At 43.9% G+C, this 18,441-nt stretch overlaps 1 protein-coding gene across 1 annotated transcript; it reads right to left on the bottom strand.

Annotated features, from left to right (window-relative positions):
• Positions 1-568: 568 nt before the first annotated feature.
• Positions 569-18,287, bottom strand: URB2 (URB2 ribosome biogenesis homolog). Its single transcript, XM_048298813.1, has 10 exons — positions 18,178-18,287; positions 17,832-17,997; positions 16,452-16,628; positions 11,830-15,202; positions 10,298-10,458; positions 8,430-8,540; positions 7,262-7,504; positions 6,788-6,878; positions 5,059-5,198; positions 569-1,324 (listed from the first exon to the last, which is right to left on the bottom strand). Exons 2-10 carry the CDS (start codon positions 17,955-17,957, stop codon positions 1,127-1,129), a joined length of 4,620 nt encoding a protein of 1,539 aa, XP_048154770.1. The 5' UTR covers positions 17,958-17,997; positions 18,178-18,287; the 3' UTR covers positions 569-1,126.
• Between the last annotated feature and the right edge of the window lie 154 nt (positions 18,288-18,441).

The raw sequence follows: 18,441 nt of genomic DNA, 5'->3' as shown, positions 1-18,441 counted from the left end.
TGGACTCAGAAAAGTGGTAAGCCACATTCCATCCTCCCTCTGTCCACCCCCTATCTATGGATTAAAGCAGATAATAAAATGAAAGTATTGAGTTCTTTCTACTACCTACATGTATGTGTGAAGACTGTTTTACCACTTACATAAAAATTTACATCTTTAGTATCTATCATTTTCAAGAAAATAAACTTCTGTCATTTAGCTAATGAAAGGGAGATACTTGATAAAACTTGATAAAGCTTCCTGTCAGTTGAGCTGCAAGAAGCCTAGGCCTTACTCTTAACCTAGAGTGAATGCAAAGCAACAAGGCTGAGCTTAGACCAAAAAGGGTCTCAGATAGTAACAGTGGTAATTAACATTTGTCACAAGCTAAAACTGTACATGGAGAGTGATCACAGCTCAGATGACTAAGTGTAATTGCTTAATGACAGTAAATCGACCAGAGCTCCAGGTAGTCAGTCTTTTTGATTATCATGAGATCAGAGGATAATACAGTTGGGAAGGAAATTCAATAGGTCAGATCAGGTTGCCCAGGGCTGGACTGGACAGCAAAACCAATCAAGCAAAGAGATACAATCTTTCAAATTTTTTACTGTTATTTCTGCAGTTTTGCACAGTAACCTGCTGTACAGCTGTGTAACACTGACAAATTTCTTCAGCTACAAAATGTAAAATAACAGGGTACAAAAATAAGCACTTTAACTGCTTTAATTCTGCTTACCATGTAAGCAAAAGCAGGAGTTATATCCCTCACTGGCTTTTAGACCAGACTGTTGCTTCCACAGGAAAGCACCATGATGTGCCAAAGCCTGAAGCCTGACATCTGCTGCCAAATTGCAGTGAGCTCCCCAGGGCTCCCAGCGAGTTCACCAGGGGCCAGCAGAGGCACAGAAGTTCTGTCATTTGTGGCACAACACAGGACCAGACCAAACAGCACAGCACATCCTCCCTCCCCATCTCCCTTTTTCCCCCTTATGAAGGCTGGCTGTATAGGGATAAATGCAATTCATGTTTAGCACCCTCCTCAGGTTCGATCTTACTGGTCATCCCAAACCAAACAGCAACTGAGCATCTTCTCAGTGCTGCAAGATCAGTTCATAACTGATCATGCAGCACCAGGCAGGATTCCTCATGCAGTGTACTTTTCCTCCCCCTGCTTTTTTGCTTTGTGGTAGTGGTTGTAATCATTATACAGATCCTTAAAGACCTCCCTCACGCCTGCTGGGAGCGATGCATTCAAGAACTTGATGTCCCGTTCAATGCAAAGGTCAAGGATGTGATATACTCCTTCTGTGAGATGTGTCTTCACAGCTGGGTGCAAAGTCACCTACAAGAAGAACAAAATTGCCTTAAACTTGAAGACAGAAAGGCAAGAAAACACCGTTTCCACAGTCAGTGTACATTAAATGCTGACAACGTTATCCTTTGCATCAGACCATCTGGAACAGCCCATTAGATAAAATCCAAGATTTTGACTTGTGCAGTATTTCCCTGATTTTTGCAAACATGTTTTGCAAAACAAGCACAGCCTTTACAGTAAAATCCACAGGAGTACTATATACATTGCTGCAGTGGCAAAGACACTAATCATCCTGGAATCACATGGACACTCCTCTGCACAACAACTGTAATTAAAAAACCCCTAAAATACTTGCCTTGGATTACACATTTCAGGAGATTCTGTATGTCTCCTATAGGCTGTATACTAGTAAGTCAGTTACAAATGAGCACTTCCTTTAGGCTGCTCTCTCATTTACATTGGGTAGTCATACAATTATAACTTCTCATTTCGTAATTTGATATTTATCTAACAATTTTTTCCTGAGTACTTCAATGTGCAAGCCTTAATAAAAGAAGCCTTCAAAAAGCTCAGGAGATGTATATTTCCTTAATTTGTTTTAACACCAGGAATGAGGTACCTTGCCTGAAGTCAGGCAGAAAGTTGGCGGAATACAAGAAATTACTCAGGACTCGGCGCCCTGCTCCTGACATTACCTCTGCTCAACCCCACAACCAGCAGAACCCCCACTACAACCAGGAACAGCAGTGCTGCCTCTGGAGTCCTCTGCTGCTCCAGGCTAATTGAAATTTGTCCTGTGCTCACAAATCACTTGCTAAGTACTTCACTGCCCAAGACAGTGCTAGCCTCTGGCATCATCACGTCATTTTTGCTGCAGAACCATGTCTTATCTTTGCTGAATCCCAAAATTAGCCTTATGCCTCCAGATGTCAGCCTCTGCACTCCACGCCTAATGAAAATTACATCAAAAGCTGTCACTAAAATTCAGGCTTCTTTCTTCCTTAGGCAACTAATAAACTTTCTGCTAATGAAGTGCACTCCTCACCACTGTGACAGGCTCCTGCTCTCTTTCTGCCCTACATGTGGAACAGCTAATATATTTTGTTAGATCCACTAACATAGCAGGGAAAAACATATAGCAGGCATTAAGGCACATAAGCCTTCATTAAGATCTGTGACCCTGAAGTGTTTGCATGTCCAAGAGGTTGTAATTTTCCCCTTCTCTGTCAGTTGATCAATTGGTTTGTTTCTAACAGATGTTTTTTCTCCCTACACTGTGCAATATGGTTGGAGAACAGCTGAGCATCACAGCTCCCAGTGAATGCACTGGGCTGGGCTCTCCCTTCCTAGGGCAGCGAAATGACTGCAGAGAACAAGGACAGGAAAACCCACAGCTATTGACAATATGGACCAGATGGCCCACTTGGGATAAGTAGCTACCTGAGAACTGCAGTTAACGGAACTGCACCCCTCACACCACAAATTCATCTGGACCCATGCCTTATTTGGTCCATTCTTGCTCTGCAGTTTCCTATAAACACCAATAACACCATGGGAAGCAGAACCAAATTTAAACAGCTGCCACTACTGGCTGGCAGTTAATTATACTTGTAAGTGGTTTATGGTCTATACAGTTAGCATAACCAATTTGTCAAGCACTATAGAGCTCTTGATGTGAGACATTAATTGTGTGAAGAGGTATTTCACTGTTGCTGAATTAAGCAACAGCTCATAGGCAACAAGCAGAAAGCACTGTCAACAGTATGAAAGAGATGCCACCCACTCCAGCAAGGAATCTTTCTAGATTAATACAAAATAATTTGTGGTATAAAGAGGAAGCACTGAGGGAGCTGCTGCACAACCACTTTAGGGGTAAGTAACTACTTAGGCCAGTAGCTTTCATCAGCTCTAGTTTGCAGACCCTTAAAAGGGTTTCAGTAAGTGTGCAAATGCCCATGTAAAGAGTTAAACCTACCAACATGTTTTTCTCAGTTATCTTTGATGGACCCTCAGGGTCTTCATATCACACACAGAAAGCCACTTGGAAGAGATGAATGGTTAAAAGAGTTTTTCTCTCCCTCCACAGAGCAACATGAAAGATGTGTTCAAGCTCCATTTAAGACAGGCATGCTGAGGCCTCCCCTTCCTCTGATATCCATCAATTCCCACCAGTCTAACGAGCAAATAAATCATCACCTACTTGTGATCTATCTATTCTGTCAGACAGAAAACACTCCTTTGCCACAGCGTCTGGTGGCACACTACACCAATTCCCCCTTCCACACCCAAAGGTTCCATGCATACATTACTGATCTGTGGTTTCAGCTATCATCCATCATTTTCCATTTCCCAGTGAACATCTTGCACAAAACTTTCCTAGAAGTCTCATGAGACTTTGTGCTCCTGCTAATACAGAGACAAGTGTCCTTTCAACTCAAAAAGGTCGTTTGACAATTCAAGTCAGGCTTTCAGACTTACATTCAGTGATGACCAGATTACAGATTTCAGAGGTGGTTAAAGGGAACAGAAGTTGTCTTAACAGCAATTTTCCCTCTGCCGAACTACCATGTTCACTACGTAAACAATAACCAACTAACCAGGAAATCTGACATCTCCCATTGTTTTGCTCTACCACCCCCCTGGCCAAAAAAAAAAAAAAAAAGAAAAAAGACAGAAAAAAGGTCATGAGAGAAGGCAGCAAAGTTTAACCTCTGTAATAACCTCCATGGTTAGTTACACTGGTTACACCACAATCCTTCAGGAACATAGCACCAGTTAGGATATTTTTATTTTTGTAAGAGGGCCTAAAAACAAAGACTAAAATTCCTTTCTGTATTTCAGCCCATGCCCAGGCCAGAACCACAAATAATCAATTTGCAGGTACTTGTGCCACAAGCAGCACTCAAACCCTAGTGAAATCTAAGTATATTGGGCTGAAGAAAATGACAAGCTGAAGTTACCTCCAGATGACAGAAAATACTGATCTGGCTCTGGCATCCATAAGAGCAGAAGTAGTTGCTCTCAGTAAGGATCAGAATGGTACCTTTGGTACAGAAGGATTTGGTACAGAATTACTGAAAAGCTAATAATTCTTGACTTGGTAACATTTTTTCTATTCACTTAATCATTTAGACCATATTAAAAGATATTTTCCAGAATTTTCCACCATTACTTTGCCAGATAGGGCCTTAACTACTACCAGTCCTGGACAACAAAACTATTTGGGAGACAAATAGTATAAGACATTTTTAACAATGATGGTGGCAAAACTCTGGAACAGGTTGCCCAGAGAGGTGGTGGATACCTCATCCCTGGAAACATTCAAGGCCAAATTGGATGTGGCAGTGAGCAACCTGATTTATTTCAAGATGTCCCTGATCATTGTAGGGGAGTTGGACTAGATGACCTTTAAAGGTTATCTTTCAACCTTTCAATCCAAACCATTCTATGATTCTATGAAGAAAAGCAATACCCAACATGGCATGAAAGCAAAGCAGTTCTGTACATGGGCACTGCATTGTTTCATCTTAGAAAAAAAAAGACACAGCCCACGCCTTTAGAAAATTTTCCAGGAGTTTGGTAAGAAACATTCTCAGAAACTCTTGCTCAGTATAACAGTCTGGATCAAACCTGTATCTCCATGAGGCATAACAACTTCTGTAACTTCACAAATTTTACAAAATTTAACAGAGTTGCCTTTGGAACAGAAACTCCAAAGCTAGCACAGTACTATGGCACTTTCAAGATAGATGAGAACATACCTTCTGCAATTCAGTCACATACTGAGCCACAATGAAAGCAGAAAACACAGTGAAGTCCTCCATTTCTGCAGCAATATGAGTATACATCCGTTCCACCAAGTGTGCACATTTCAGTATCATTTCAAACTCATCCGTGTTGCCTAAAACACAAAGTGAGATGCAGCCTGGCATTTGAGGCTTAAAAACATTAGGAAAGAAACCCCAATGAATCACTCAGTCTTGATGCTTGAACTACATGAGGCCAAGGACAGCTTGCCCATTTTATCATCTTTTCTTATCAAGCCACAGCTAGAGGCCCCGTACAACACACAAAATACATCTCTTAGAATGGCTATTTTGTAAGAGTATACTGATTCCAATTTCATGTGCACTGCAAGGCAAAAATTGTTTGTTATAGATGTTGAAGTGCTCAAAGCAGCAGTTATGGTCCCTTCCGTGATTAAGTCCCAACTAGCACTGCGGAGGAGAGAACAAGGAGACAAGAAAATTGTATTCCCTACCTAGAGAAAATCAGAAGACATTTCTTAGAAACAACATGGTAAGAAAGCTTTCTGATGAGATCTATTATGTGGAATATGGCAGCAAAAGCTACATCACTGGAGATATTTAAAGTGAGACTGGTGAGATCAGCTGAGAATTACCTCAGTAGGCAGAGAATGAAGAGAGCTAGCACAAACAGCAGAGAAGCCAGAAATTATTTTCATGTTACCTGTTACAAAACCAGAACAATCCTGCAAAGATAAACAGCATCATTTTCAACTTGATGATGCCATGTACCTGGTAAGCTTCCTGTGACCCTTGCCTTAGGGAAACATACTGCAGAAGCAAGACAATTCTCCAAGTCTGGCACCAGTTTAACATACCTTTCCCTCTATGATGGAGCCTCAGCTAATATATTCCTCTACAATGAATACATACACTTAGATTTGCCCACAGCTGTGGGCACCATAGCAGCTGAGATAAGTCTGAACATGGCACAGGCAGAAAGCTGGGATACAATCAGTTTCAGGCCATGAAGCCAACTTGTCTCAAAACTCACCACTGTTAATGAGAGGGTATTTGTGTCCTGACCATCTTAATCAGTGTGAACATCTTTGACTTGTCTACTTTGACACTGTAAATTCTTTAGTAACTTCCAGTAAGAAGTATGTTTTTCCCACTTCCTCTTAGGATATTTAATTACACTTATTCCAAATCCTTGATCATACAGATATATCATCTAATCCCAACTGATGCTTCAGATATGTAGAGTTCTGGCTTTATATTTAGCATAGAATGGTGACAGCTCAGCTCCACAGTAAACACAATTCCAGTCTCGAGAAATTCCATTTAGTAGCATTGATTTGGGATTATAACTCACACATATTAGCGTGCATCACTGGAGCTTGCAGCCACCATGCTTCCAGACACAGGGGTTGATAGGAAGAGCAGAAATTGAGCACAGCAAGCCTTACTGGTTCCTGTCTACTTGCCAGCCAGTTAGTGAAGATTAACTTATTCACCAAAAGCAATGCTGTCCTGCATGCAGCTCCACAGGAGCCCCAGATATCTTCCTAAGCCCACAACACCACAAAGCTCATCCCCAGTTTTACATAAAGGACAGACAGGGCTGACAGTTTCAATGTCACAGCTAGGTTTTGAGGAATTTGCCCTGTTCAGTATCTCCTCTTCTAGAGTATACAAAATTACAGTGTATATATATAATGCAAAGGTGGAAAAGACATGGTACCTCTGTCTCCTTTCTGACGTCCTTCATGCATGACAGAAACAACCAGACGATGGAAACTGCTCAGAAAAGATGGTGCTGCTTTCAACAGCACCTGAAAAAGACACAAAATAAAAACATCTGAGATTACATAGTAAAGGGAGTGGAGAGGGTAGAAACTATCTTTTCATTCTGCATCCTGAGCCATTTGTGTTTCTAGAGATCAACCACAGAAAAAGGAAACGTTTTTTCCTAACCTAGCATCAGATGTTCATAAGCAATCCACTGTTAGAGAACAACAGTGCAGGCACAAGCAAAGCAGGAGAGCAACTGAAATTATGTGATTTTGAGGTTCCCAGCCTTTTAAATGACAAGCAGTACAACACACTTTCATACTAACAAGACAAAATATTTCAAAACCATACTAAAAAAAATTTTATCACTGCTGTTTTGCTCTTTCTGCCTTTTTCCCCTCCTCCCACCCCCTCCCAGATGTACCTTCGGATGACACTGCACAATAGAGAAGAGCACTTCATGGACCCCCAGGAAGACACCACGATAGTCTTCTGTCTTCAGATGATCCAGAGGGACTGTTAGGAGAATGCTGAATGCCAATGATACATGATGTGGATTCACGAGAACCCGTTCTCCTTGTCTTAGCAGAGCTGCTACAGTCTCTAGAATAGGTACAACTATGACGGAAATCAGTGACAGGTCCTGACAGGCCTCTTTGGTTTGCAGCTACAAGACAGGAAACAGACATGGAGAAATGCATTAGCCACCTATCATTAGTGTTGGAACACCAGAGAACCCTAATGCTCCAACTGGAAACAAAAAATGAAACTAGACCTGTGCTAGCTGGACTGGCAGGGAGACTCCTGCACCTGAGCCATTTTCATGCAATTGTGCCCCGGGTGAGGATGCATATGAGGCATTTCAAACAAACACTGCTGTGAGCGTAACTGGAACAGCAACTATTCCCAGGCCCCTTGGAAACCAGCACCTCTTTGCACCTCTTCACACGAATGCAATGATGCAGTTCACTCCTTTACAAGCCTGCAGACCTATCAAAAAGGGCAGAAACTGCAAGCTTATGACTCCCAGGCATTACAGAGCCAATCTCTGATAAATTCTTGCCTAGAGATATCATCCCAAGAGAAGACAAACCTACTAGGTTTATGTGCTGTACAAATGAAGGACAGGAAACTTGGGTTTGATTAGTTTCAGTTAAGGTTCCCTTCCATAATTCAGTAAATTTATATAATTACTTTTTTATATAAGAATTTTTTTCTTTTTGTTTTGTTGCTGTTGGCTTCTGCTGCAACCCATGGCTGACAGTTACCTTTTCCTTTAGACAGAAGGAAGGACAGGAGACAGACTCTCTACTCTGTAGTGTAACAAGTTTCTCCCAAGCTCCATATTACATGGTGTAGTTCCATAAAATTACTGTGTATAAGAAATGGATGATCTGCACACTGCACTCACAGGAGGAGATTTACTTGAGGAAGGAGGAGAAAAAGAGTCTAGACAAAAACATTCAGATGAATCTGGCATTGATTTGTTTAGTTTTGGTTTCTGTGTGCCTCTGTGCACCTTAAATGTAACCACTAGAGACTCCAACAAATAGGAGGGGTAGGTAATGAAGTTACAATAAAGAGATACTTACAGCTAAAGCTGTGATTATCTGAGGGCTGGCAAACCAGAAAGCTTTCTCTTTGTCTCCACTTAATGGGCAGCTGAGCAACAATTTGGTTAGCGTAACAGCTGACAATACTTCCTGCAGAAAGCAGACGGATCATCAGTCAGGGGTACAAGGCACACTGGCTCCTTTCAAGCACAGAAGAGCTCTTTCAAGGCCAGTGGCACTTTTGAGCATTACCAGAGCCTTGACACATGAAAGGCCTCCCACCAATACCTCTCTTTGGAAATTGTGAAGTAAGTGGCAGCTCAACAGAATTCAATACACTGAGCAGCACTGACCCAAATGTACTTCACGCCACATTTGTTTCACAATCAACTTACTGTACAAAAAGGCTTACACGACTTTTAAGAAAGGAAAGCCTTCTCATACAACTGCCACTAGATAACAGAGGGAAGCAGAGGCAATACAGTACACTGTAAATTAAGAATGCTGGTTTTGGCAGCAGTGTTTTTTTTACTTGCTAGTTGTTTATACAGACTAATAAAAGAAGCATATTGCAAGCTACATTCAGGTAGCAGGAATTATCTGTGCAGTTCAGGAATTCCAGACACACTTTCAAAGAGATGCATCAAGAATTGATGCAGCACATCCACATCTCTTTCTGACAAACAAGACAGGGCTGGATAACCCCACAAGTTTAATCCAAGTGTCATTCTCAAGTCACTGGGCTTTCTAAGGAGCATACAGCTGACTTTTTTTGCCAAAAGTGTTCCATACATCATCACTGGTGCTTAAGCTGCTCTGAAGAAAGGCACAGAATTTAAAAAGATCCTGAGTGGTATCTGGTTATTGCTGAGTAGTCTTTAGAGCAACAAGAATCAAAATGTAGAGTTTTGGTTTTACTTAAAAATGCTAGCATTTCTAAAAGTGCCTTTTCCTTGTAAAAAAGAGCCACAGACAAACACTGACTGCTGGTGTCTGTTGTGCAAGAGCTCTGAGCAGCAAGTAGGAAAGAGCTTTCAGCATGGCCTGAAACACCACAGCTGTCTGATTTCTGTTGACAATACATGGAATCCAGACTGCTGAGTCCTTAAGCTGAACAGAAAAGTTTTTTGAGTAGGTTTCTATGATCTTTCCATCTCTCAATCTATATACAGAACACAGCAGTCACCAAGCCCTTATACATGTAAACTAATTTGACCTGATCACTGAACATAAAGCAGGAAGAACGTCCTGGGGTGATGTTTTGAAGCCGCTTTATTCCTTACCCGCCCGCTCGATGCCCAAGGACGCTGGGCCTTTAGGATGGACCCGGGGCCGGGGCCACAGCACCGAGTGTGGGGCAGTTTAACGGGGGCCCAGCGGCTCAGGGGCTCGGCAGGGAGTGCACTGGGAGTGCTGTGCTGCTCTTTGGGTTTCTGTTGTGCTCCAGCTAGCTGGGAAAAGGCTCTGTTGGGTTTTTTTCTTGTTCTTTTTTTCCGTTTCCTTCCCCTTGCCTCACTGCCTCCCTTCCCTCCTTGCCAGTCCAGGGAGCCTGCGAGGTGGCCCCGGCTGGTCCTAGCCCACGTGTCTGTTCCCTCTCCAGGAATTTGTTGTATTTTGAGGGGGTTTTTTATCCTGTTCTACCCTGTTTTGTTTGTGTGTTAATAAACAGTTTGGGGGGTTTTTTTCCACTCTCACTGTGACCCACTTGTCTTATTGGTGGAGGAAAAGGGGAGGCCCTTTTCCCTTCGGAGGAGACACTCATTCCAGAGTGTTTCCTCCCAAAGTTTTGTCTCCAAAACCGAGACGAAGAAAAAAATGTTTAACAAATGTCATTCAGCCAACAACCTTTTTTCAAGATACAGCAGCATGTACAAGGAAGTTGACAATATATTAAAATCATGTCTTACTTTAGCCTTCTGTTGCCAAATATTCCTCACTTCCAGTCCCTGCAGCACCAGCCTCATTATGGCATAAAACTCCTCAGCAGAGCAGTTTCCCAGCACCTGGACAAGCACCTCTGTCAGCTCCATCTCCATACTTTGGATCACCTGGGTTGTAATTGCAGGACCTGCATATTCAAGAGACAAAAGCAATCAACTGCCCAGACAAGGACTTCCACAGGTAAGAACACGGCAAACAAAAAATAAAATAACTCTTTTTAACACTCTTATACATAAAGAGCTCAATACTTTGCTTAACTCTCTCCACACCAGTACAATGACTTGATGATCTCAAGTATATCCTACTCTCAGGTTCACAGAGCAGTCATCATACCAATAAAGTCTTCAATAACACAGAACGACTACACAAAAGCAGCTGCACAAGCCAAGGGAGCAGGCTAAACAAGCCACAGGTCTTTTCTACAAATGGTGGCCAGAGATCCATCACAAATCACAAAAGCATAAAGCTTTTTTTATGACTATTTAATGGCAGTACAAACACTGAGATCACGACTGTAGTTCACTTGAGCAGTAGTCCCCAAAGTAGGGTGTGAACACCACAGGGTGTGCACAAGACAATTCATTGGGGTGTGGGAATTACAAGTAAAATATCTTTAACAAATATAAAAAAATATTTTAAATAGTGTTTATTTCATCTTTATCTCATGCTTTTTAAACATTTTCTGTATGTATGCTTTGTAATGTACATAGTGGAGTTCAGGCTGCATGTTCAATTTTTTAGGTTTTTTTTAATGATAGGTATGTGCAATCAAAAATGGTTGGAGACCACTGAACTAGAGCACACCAGCAGTAAGTTTGACAAATTCCAACAGTTTGAAGAAGTCAAAGAGAACAGTTACACCTGTGCTGTGTTCTTCTCTCTTTCTGAATGAGGCAACATAAAGGAGCCATTAGGTCCCACAGCTGGCAGCAGGTTTTTCATGTAGTCTCCAGCCCTGGCTCTTTATTTGATGAGGATAAAGGAACCAACCTGCCAATATCCCACAGAATTTATCAGAATTAACACATAGTGTTCAGCATCCTTAACAGTGAGGTAACTTCCACTGTTCTATAAACTCACCTACCAGATACAAAAGCAGATGAGTACTTTACTGTAAGATCTGACCTGGAGCAAATCAGCTGCCTCAGTGGTGCCTACTATACCAATTACACAAGCAGGACACTGCACTTCAGCCCTACATCCAGAAGTATTACCATGTTCCAATTACTTTCAAAATGTTCTACCAGGGATGAGTAACTCAGGACCTTAACTTATTAAGATGTTAACATCCATCAGAAGATCACCACCAAATTAGATGGTGGCTGTGGTCCAGGTACCACAATATTGCCTCCTTGAAAATTTTCCTGTTACACATTTAAAAAAGCCTGCTGTTTTAACACAAGTAAACAGATACAGACTTTTAAAGAAGCTGTATGCTTTGCTAAACGGCTTTTAACTAACAGAATTAGCACAGGAGGTGGAGAAAGAGTTTTCATACCAGAGAGAAGCTTTCTTATAGCAAAAACAACCATGACTGCAGTTTCTTTTCCAGGATACAGCTCTGGCACGGAGCAGAAGACGGTCAGGAACTGCAAAGCAGGCTGAAGGAACTGCAGATTATTCCCTGCACAGGGCAGCTCTTTCAGTATCTGAGAGTAAAACTCTTGGTACAGCTTAATACGGGGCCACTCCAAAAACCCACTGGGCTCCTTCTGCCAGTCCTTCTTGACAGGATGGCTCAGATCTGCTTTGAGGAGAGTAGTGACAGATGGTATGAATGCTACAGGCAAAAGCTGGTTTGGGGTGTTACTCTGAAGACCGTGTTCAACAGTTCTGACCATCTGCAGAACTACTGGTTCCAACCGAGCAGACATCACATCCGCAGAATGCAGCTTCTTTTCTGGCAGCTGCTGGAGGTGCAGTGTGACGACATGACAGAGTGTGGTGAATGCTGTAAGCAGTAACTGCTCAGCTGCAGGATTCCAGTTTTTCCAGTCTTTGCTTTTGGCTGCACCTGTGTCTGGCCTGCAGCTCACCAGGAAAGACATGAACTTTTCCAAGTTGAGCTTCACACTCTGTCTTCTTTCAATAATCATCTGAAGAAAGTTGTCCAAAAACTCTTGGACTTCCTGGACATACTGTGCCCAAACAGGAACATCAGTCAAGACATCAGTGAAGAACTTGCTAGCTGTAAGCTGGGAGGTCATGACAGCCTCAAGAACATCGCTGGCATGTAACACCTTAAAAACAGAGTTGGCATTCCTGCCAGCTTGCAGGCACCTCAAGAGGTGGAGGCAAGTACTTAAAAACTTCAGCAGTAACAACCTGCTGCAAGAGACACTAGCCCTGGTATTAACTAGCAGGGACAGCAGCACCAGGAAACACCGAGTACAGTCAGAAGGAAGGAAACTGTCTAATTTCAGAAGAGAAACAATTTCTAGCAAACCCAGGCATCTTTGTAGCTGACGTTCTTTCAGGATGACAGGGCAGCCATTTTTTGCTAACAATACTATACATTGGGCAACTTTCTCCAGTGTTTTCCATGACAAGCTCAGCTCATCCTTCTGCAGTTTGTTTTCTGATGGCACTTCCAAGGGGTCAACAGTTTTGCAAGGAGCCATAATTTCTTCATGCCAAGGAATATTACTCACAGACAGCTGCTGAAGTGGCAGATCTACTGAATCCCTGGTAGCAGAGGGCAGCACCACAGCAAACTGATGAATAAGATGGGTCAGAAAAGCACAGTGCAGGACCTTCATTTCTGGTAGAAGAGAGCTGTGGATCAAACCAAGGGATATCTTTCCAATGCTGATGGAAGGCTCCTGGTCTGTGGCAGTTTCCTGGGCTTTGGCCAACATCAACGTCTCTAGAAGCACATTTGCAATGTACTCTACATCTTTTAAGGAAATATACGGCAACAGGATGGTCAGGTTGGACATGACGAGGTGCCAGTGTGCTGTGGGGTAGCTAAACTCAGTTATCGCGCTGATATCTCCGTCCCACGGTTCAGATTCTCCTCTGCTCATGGTGGATCTTCCAGACTCCAGGATGAAAGCTGCAGCATGCTGCAAGGCCTGTAGGTCAGCTTCAGTCTGCATTAATATCATCTTCATTTTCTGAAGTGCAAGCAGTTCTAAGCAGTATTTACTAGTGGAGGCAAAACTATTTGCAAGTTCCATAACTCTCCCCCAACACTGCTCCTTCACACCAGGCAGGAAAGCTGAAATGCCCCAGAGCCTTGCAGCAGGTTCAGAAACAGCAACTTCAGCTGTTGGAGACACATATTTACTGCAGCTAAAACCAAACAGAGTGTCTACCTGAACCCAAGTGTAAACAAGGAGGAGAGCAGCGTCACTGGCCTTTCTTAGCCAAAGCTCTGACTTTTCTTCCTCTCTCTTAGGAGCCTGCAGCAGCTCCATCAGTGGCTGAGTTACTCCCCTCTGTATGTTTGCCATCAAACGCTGAGTGCGAAGCACCACAGGGGAAGGAGTGACATCATCCAGGCTCCTCATGTTGAACAGAAAAGCATGCAGCACCGAGCACACTGACATCAGCTTCAAGGCCATGTCAACTGACCCTTCAACAGCTGGAATGATAAGGGTCTGGCATTTCTCCACAAAGAGACACAGAATGTCCAGAATCTGGTTGGGTGGCAGTTCAAGGAGGCACTCACGAAGCTTTACTGTCAGGCCAGCAGAGAAGATGGGCGGCCTCAGTTCATCAACAGCTGGCCGGCAAATGACTGTCAGCACCTCTTCAAAGAGCCGTGGGAACTGCCTCAGCTTGGAGTAAGTCTGGAATATGGTGTTGATGAGAGTCTCCTGTGCCTTCTTCGTACGCGGCTCAGAGGCCTCGGCATCAATCCAAGAAGACGACACCAAGTCGTCCAGGTCTGGCTCTACTATAAGGTGGTTTAATGACATCAAGAGTTTGAGACACCTGAACCAAGCAGGGATGGAAGCTTGGGAGTGTGTAAGCAGCATCTGTGCTAGCTTCCGGTAAAACCCAAACTGCACCTCCTTGTGCCGGATGCGGTCACTGGCGACATTATAGATATCATTGCTGAGCACCAAGTTCAGAAGCTGTTCCAAAGCAAGCAGCTCTGTGCTCCAGTCCACAGGGGAGAGCGTATCCCTCCTCCCTCCCTGTTGTAGGTCAGAGAGCCTGAGACAGCCAAAAAGCCTGCTAAGCATGTGGAAACACACGAGGTGGTTTTCTGCCTTACAGTATGAGTCCAGAAAGAGCTTATATAGCAGGGACACCGAACCAGCCACAACCGCCCCATGGAGGGCAGATTCACACAAGTCACTGCCCAGCTTGGTCTGCACTGTGTTGACTGGTAGCAAAAGAGTTTTCAAAGCTCCTTTCTTCTTCTCCTGGGGTTCCTGTTCTGGAAGCAGCTCTTCTTTGTAGGATGAGAAAAGCTCAGGCTGAAATAACCCAGCCTGCAGCAAAGTTTCTATTTGGTTTCGTATGTCCCGGCTCAGGTGCTGACGCACATGGTTATCATCTGCTTGTGTCCAGCTCCTCACAGTCAACAAGTGCCTCAGCAGCAAACATGGCTGGAGCAAGTGACTTGTCACTTGCCCAAACACACGGTTTGGGTTGGTTTGCTGCCTCTGGATCAGGAGGTACTGAGCAAAGGTAAGTTGGAGGACGCTGAACAATTGGGAGCCCACAGCATCATCAGAAGCCAGCTGCTGACATGCCAGCTTGGACAGCTTGCTGAGGAGATCAACCAAAAGCTCACACTTTGCTGTGTAAATGATGGACAGGGAAGGAGTAGAAAGGATGCCACTGGAGCAGCTCAGCACTGTGCCAATGTTTTGTGTTTTTTCAGAACAGGCCTCCAGTAACCTTTTGTTTATGACCTGAAGATGGGGAAAAAAGAACAAAAACAAACCCCAAAAACCAGTCAATTTAGCATACAAAGATAAAGCCCATCATAATGAACCAACACCACCTTCTGTGAGCTGTGGCTGCAAGCAAGGGGGACATGCCAACAGCTGCTGGGCCTCTCACATCATAGGTGTCAAACTAGAAGCTCCACTGTCCTTGCATTTGTTTGCAGCACCAGATGAGTGAGGAAGCCCTCGTGCGCTACTGGCAACGGCATAAGACTATCCATACTTGATCCTAATAGTTCATCCTGCAGAAACGGAGTAGGGGTAGACTTCTTCCCTTCTTGAATGGTCCTCAAAATCATGCTCCAAACAACAACAAACCCACACACAATACACATCCCTGCTCTGATACAGAGAGCTTATTTAGTAAGAATGTCCATGACTCAATGTCATCTTTATATTTGAAAATAAGACAGTTTCTGGTGCTGATATCTGGAATGTGAAGGACTGTTCTCTTTTCTCTTTGAGGGATACACATTTCTAGAGAAAAAATATTGCATTTCTTTTCCTTTTCTCAAACTTTTTGTGGATTTCCCTGTTTTTCCCTTTGATCCACTTTTCACTTGCTCCCTTTTCTCACCTTTAGATAACGTCTGCAAACAAATTCAGTAACAATTACAAATCTGCCTCTATTTTGCTAAAACATCACCTGTCTCCTTACAACTTATTGTGGATGGTTCATCTCCTCAGCTGGAACACTGTTGGACTAAAACAGACCCTTAAATTCTTTCCACTGGACCCTCTACCACCTCTGTCCTTGGTGTTCAGAGTACCCTGTCCTGTACCTCTGACCTAATCTTTATCCAGACAGGTTTTCATACCCAGACCATGTTTAAATTTGGCACACTTTCTGCATAAAGTCTCTGAAGCACAGATTTCATCCAACCGATTCTCCATACTTCACGGTTCAATTCTGCATGTAAAGACAATCTTTTCTTGCTTCCCTTCAATCTGATCAAAACTACAAGGGTCATTTTCCAAGTCATTTTCACTGCCTTTGCAGCCATTCACTAATTCTGCCATTTTTAACCTTTGTGCTGCACAAATACAAACTGTACTGCAGGACTGAAATATAGAAACTTTCAGTATAGGTCCTGCAAGCTATCAGATTAATACATATTTCATCTAACATCTGACACTGTGAGAAAGAGTCAAGTACTGTAAAAGATACATATTGCTAGCCAGAATTTTATGAGATATCCACAGTTATAGTTACCTGTGCAATTGAAAAACTGAGACCAATAGTCTTCCCACTCTTTAAGAGATCCTGTAGTCTTTTACTATGGATAACATTGTCAAGATATGCCCAGAGTTTTTCAACAACTTCATCCTCCAGTTCAAGTTTCTTGTTGTAGTTTGAAACCAATGCATGGCTTACCCAGTCAAGTAAAACCTGTTAAGAGAAGGGAAAACAAGAAATATTTAATAAATCTTTAATAACCCCCAAGCAAAACCAGGACAAAAGCAGTACCTCTTCACAGTTACAGTGTTTGTGCCTTGAGAACTGTGCTACATCCAAGCAGAACAGACTCTGAGTGAGCAGAGAAGTCTGCCTCTGAAGATTTCAATTCCTAAGAGCTTACACTCTACCTAATGTTGGCGCTGTGCTCTCATGTACCATCCCAAAACAGCTTTCAGGAGTGAACATCTAAAGTCTGACAACATTCTAACTCTAACAATTGATACCGGTTAGCAAATGCAGTCTTTTAAATCAGTGCTCAGAGAATCAGCTGGTTTTCACTTTCTGACAGCTGCTATTCCACTCACATCCCTCTCCTCATGTGTTGAAATTCACTACCTAGAAATTCAGGCCCAGGAATTCAGACAGGTGCAAACTGGAAAAGGCTGAAATCTACTAATTACTGTTTCAAAACCGAAGTTATAGTGTATGGCTAAGTTTAATATTCTAAGTAACTGAAATAACAAGAACCCAAAACATAGATCTCAGATGTGCAAACCCTAGACCCCACAGTACTACCAGGGCTGGAGGAATAGGACAAGACACCCGTAACCCAGGGAAACACTGCAGAGACCTTCAGGAAACAGCGTCAAAACAAAACAGGACACACAGCGGGTTTCATGAAGAGAAAACCAAATCACCTTCCAAGCAGTAGTCCATGAATCCACTGTGTGCTCTTTGCTCATGCACAAGTTCTGAGCACCAGAGAACACACACATGGCTACAGTCAGTCCTCCCACCCTGAAGTTCTTGTTTTTAACTATGGCCAAAATCATCTGACTTCGGAGTGTCCTGTATTGGACATAATACCAATGGCAATGACAGCCCTGAAGACAATGATTTCTCATCACTCTGAGAGACAGAACACAGGCACCACCCTCTTTACAAGAAAGTTTCTTCCATACTTCACTAATGCAGGACTTTGTGCTAAAGCTACCTGCAATACGTTTTTAAAAAACATTTCATGTAACGACAAAGAAATCAGAGCTGATCACAATCCTAAACCAGCGCTATATTTACAGTGCTATCCGCTAGCTAAAAGCTAGGTCTGGATTTTAAGAATTGATTCATCCACAGCAGCAATCCGCCATCGGTATTTTCATCTTTCATCACTGTTCACCACTAAAAAGCACTCACTTGCTCCTTATTAGGCAGGACGCACTGGTGAGAAATCCACGCGAACCGAGCTAGTTTGAGTTTGTCCTCCCAAGAAGTCTTGGCGCTTTTCAGCTTCAGGTAAATCCCGGAGTAGATCGCTGCCATGGGGGCGGCACGTGGGAACAGCGAAGAGGCAGACACGCGTCTGGAAGAAACGCCAAGCAAAGAGAATGCGGTCGGACGGGCAGCGGCCCCTCACCCCGACACTCACGCACTCACCCACGTGGCACCGCTCGGGGCCCAAGCGCCCCCTCCCCCCGCCAGCCGCCCACGGCCCCGCTCCCCAGCGCCCAGCTCTCCCCCACCAGCCCCCGGTCCCATTCACCTTCCCCTCCGCTCGCAGGGACGTCGCTACCCACTCCCCGCACCAGGCACGGCCGGGCCCTCCGCGCCGGCCTCCGTCCCCTCCAAGCAGCGCCGAGCCCGGGAGGCGGCGCGCTGGGGCGAGCCCGCGCCCATTGGCGGCCAGAGGGCGCTTGCGCGGTCCCGGCCCCGCTCCCGCCCGCCCCGGCGTGTGTCAGCCGGGCTATGGAGCGGCCGCCGCCGCCCGCCGGGCCCCGGGCAGCACCGGCCGCGCCACCGGCACCGG

The sequence above is a fragment of the Corvus hawaiiensis genome, chromosome 3 (assembly GCF_020740725.1).
Source record: "Corvus hawaiiensis isolate bCorHaw1 chromosome 3, bCorHaw1.pri.cur, whole genome shotgun sequence".
In the NCBI taxonomy this organism is placed as follows: domain Eukaryota; kingdom Metazoa; phylum Chordata; class Aves; order Passeriformes; family Corvidae; genus Corvus; species Corvus hawaiiensis.
Note: the sequence above shows the minus strand (reverse complement) of the source record. Positions and strands in the feature narration are given on the sequence as shown.

Bases quoted from the DNA above. Each gene is read 5' to 3' on its own strand.
- URB2 (XM_048298813.1), bottom strand. From the start codon at position 17,957: ATGGCAGCGATCTACTCCGGGATTTACCTGAAGCTGAAAAGCGCCAAG. The intron at 10,459-11,829 runs GTATGAAAACTC...TTGAATATGCAG, and splicing joins TATAAGAAAGCTTCTCTCTG to GTCCTGCAATTACAACCCAG. The intron at 5,199-6,787 runs GTACCATGTCTT...TTTGTGTTTTAG, and splicing joins ACGTCAGAAAGGAGACAGAG to GCAACACGGATGAGTTTGAA.